We start from the raw sequence: 3,003 nt of genomic DNA, 5'->3' as shown, positions 1-3,003 counted from the left end.
TGCTCATCGTTCACTGCTAAACATACTCCTCCTCAAGTGAAAGCCAAGTATCTCAGCCATGAGCAGCACGTATCCTTAGACTACCTATCGCCTTTTTTCAAGTAATAGGTCCATCGTGCGGCGCCCTACACTGCTTCTATTAATCGCGGTTTCCACACCAGCAGCTACCTTTGTCTGTTTTACCGTTCTTTCATATATATACCTAAAGTACATACTTGGTATAAAATGTATACTACAATTTATAATTACAGGCATACCGAATAGAACGTTGTAAATAAAATAGTCTGAATGGATTTTAATATGTATTTATTATTATATTGCCTATTTTAAAATTGTGTGTATTAACGTGTATAAAATCTTTACCGGACATGTTAATATATTACGATAAAGCAGGAAGGCATTTGAACAAAGGTCCTGTTGCAAACATTAACGCCAGTACAGTCAATAATTGATTTCGATGCAAATAAAATTTAAAAGCTAAACTAGAAATCGCATTTATTACAGCGTGACTATTTTGATGTATTCAACTTCAAGCCGGGGCAGGCGGGAGTTGATCATATCCTCGACTTAGTGGCGCCGCCTCGGATGCTCGCCGACCGTGATCGACGCGCCTGAGACTTCTCTAACGCTGGCTGCCGCTTCTTTCGGTTGGGTGACACTGGAACACATGCAGCTTAATGTTATAAAACTTCTAGTTATACCAGCATAACGATATAACTAGTATTTACTAAGCTCGCGAGTTTATTCTCGTAGTGACCGAACATATTTACTGTAGATTATATTTTCTGAAGATGTCTTGTTTACACTGCTGCCGAGATGGACAGTAAAACATATTGTTATATTAAGCAGTGAAACCCAACGAGTACCTATTCTCCGATTACATCTAGCTTTTTTGTTTTTATTGCTCCTTGAATGACGAGACGAGCTTGCAGTTCGTCTGATGTTAAGCAATACGACCGCCCATAAACAGAAGAAACACCTTCCAACACCTTGAGTTACAAAGTATTGTTTGGTATTCAACTGCGCTCCCCATCCTGAGACGTGAGATGTTATTTTAAATAGACATTGCGGTGGTACCTACCACCAGTAGCTAAACTTTCAACATAATTGAAATTTTACGTTAGCTAGGAATTGGAAAAATATATTTTTTTGAGTTCTCACAACGGACGCACACCCGGTACAGTCATGTTTTCACATGCTGCAAATTACCTACATTGTGTCGATCACGTTTAAAATTTGATTCTTGGATTGCGAGTTGTACAGCGTCGCTTTGTGTCTGAAGTTTTAGTATGTTAAACCAGAATTTCAAAATAATTATTTCCATGGCTAGAATTTTGTTTAAATTATGAGGGTGCTGTTGTAAAACTAGACAGTTCACTAGGAAATTATTGTTTTTAAATATTTAATTTAATTTCTTGCATTTTCTATTAAATGTTACATTTGTTAATAATAAAATAGTAATAGTATCAGCCATGTATTATATACAGTCCACCACGCTGGCCCAGTACGGATTGGTAGACTAAACACACCCTCCAAATTCCGATAGAGAACTTCTCAAGCATGCAGGTTTCCTCACAATGATTTAATTCCCCGTTAAGTAAGCGATAATTCACAAAGTGTAAACACATAACTTTAGAAGAGTCAGCGGTGCGTGCCCTTGTTATTCGAACTGGCGGACATTCGACTCGACAGTCCGTTCCACACCCAACTAGACAACTGTCGCTCTTATATTTGTTGCATTGGATAAATTATTAGCGTGTTGATACTCATAAAAATAATAGCAGATGATATTACCTACCCATTATCAACTCGAAATCGTTATTTTCCTTATTGAAAGCCGCTTCCCGAAGTAACCGGACACTGTTGTTAAAACCCTTGTTTAAGGTGCCGGAATTCATCAAATTGCCTGAATTCTCTGTAAAAATAAAATAATATAATATTTATTCACACTCCTTGTTAAATTTAATGGGAATCAATAACACTAGGGGATTTAGAATATATTCATCATATTATTAATCATTACGAGGCGAGAATTCAACAGGTTTTTCTGGTATCATGACTGGTTTCCTATTTATTTAATTATTTCTGCCAATGGAAGGATGATAGTCCAATGCAAATGAAATAATTATCATTATGAGACGTACCTAATGTCTGACATTTAGTGCTGAATCTATGTGTAGGTATTTCCTTAACAGCATCTAGTGAACAAAGAGCTTGAGATGCGGAAGCATTCCCTATTCAAAGTTAGATTCTTACAACTAACTTTTATTTTTTGTTATGGTTCGTCCTACGTTTGTGTTTTCACCGTGTAATACTAATATTTCATATTCTCAAACGACAAGGAATATCCTTTGATCCTTGTTTTAATGCCAATGTTTTCACATTTTACACAATATGCCTAAATAAAGTTGTAAAAGCGATTGGCTATTTCATGATTTACTTTTGATAGATGACTAGACTGACTTTCCAGGCGGTAAAGTGATGGTATAGCGTAAGCAATACGACAACCGTTTTGAGGTTCGGGAAATGATATTGGATTTGCTAGTATAAAAACCCTTAAAAATAAAATATAGGCACAAGGAATAGGTTACTTACTGGAAGCAGCATTAAAAGACTCCGATATAGGCAGGAATCCGAACGGAGTTCCCATCTCAACGACGGCTAAGAGGACACACAAAAAGAACGTGATCACACGACCTGCCCACCACGCCGCCATCTTGACATTGAGGGACGAGTTACGTTGCGGTGGATATAGAAGGTTGGAGCTTTATATATTATACAACGCAGGTGAGCATTATCACTGGAATTTTGCAAATTTGTCAGTAAAAAACCAAAGAGCAATAAATAGTAACTTGGACATTAGAATTTACATCTGTTTAATGGCTTAATCGTTGTTTTGAATTGGTCTGCATTTCACAAATAACAATTATTGTGTTTGTCATAAACTTAATTACTGCGGTGGCATAGTTCTATAGTATGTGCGGTGCGGCAGCGCTCTGAGGT

At 37.0% G+C, this 3,003-nt stretch overlaps 1 protein-coding gene across 1 annotated transcript; it reads right to left on the bottom strand.

Moving 5' to 3' along the window:
- Window positions 1-299: 299 nt before the first annotated feature.
- On the bottom strand, window positions 300-2,754 carry LOC115453804. Its single transcript, XM_030182531.2, has 3 exons — window positions 2,596-2,754; window positions 1,799-1,915; window positions 300-658 (listed from the first exon to the last, which is right to left on the bottom strand). The coding sequence occupies exons 1-3, from the start codon at window positions 2,714-2,716 to the stop codon at window positions 555-557; spliced, it is 342 nt and encodes a 113-aa protein (XP_030038391.2). The 5' UTR covers window positions 2,717-2,754; the 3' UTR covers window positions 300-554.
- Window positions 2,755-3,003: the final 249 nt, after the last annotated feature.

Source organism: Manduca sexta, unplaced genomic scaffold (assembly GCF_014839805.1).
Source record: "Manduca sexta isolate Smith_Timp_Sample1 unplaced genomic scaffold, JHU_Msex_v1.0 HiC_scaffold_686, whole genome shotgun sequence".
Lineage (NCBI taxonomy): Eukaryota > Metazoa > Arthropoda > Insecta > Lepidoptera > Sphingidae > Manduca > Manduca sexta.
Note: the sequence above shows the minus strand (reverse complement) of the source record. Positions and strands in the feature narration are given on the sequence as shown.

Bases quoted from the DNA above. Each gene is read 5' to 3' on its own strand.
- LOC115453804 (XM_030182531.2), bottom strand. From the start codon at position 2,716: ATGGCGGCGTGGTGGGCAGGTCGTGTGATCACGTTCTTTTTGTGTGTC. The intron at 1,916-2,595 runs GTAAGTAACCTA...TTATTTTTACAG, and splicing joins GTCTTTTAATGCTGCTTCCA to AGAATTCAGGCAATTTGATG. The intron at 659-1,798 runs GTAGGTAATATC...CATGTGTTCCAG, and splicing joins CGATTTCGAGTTGATAATGG to TGTCACCCAACCGAAAGAAG.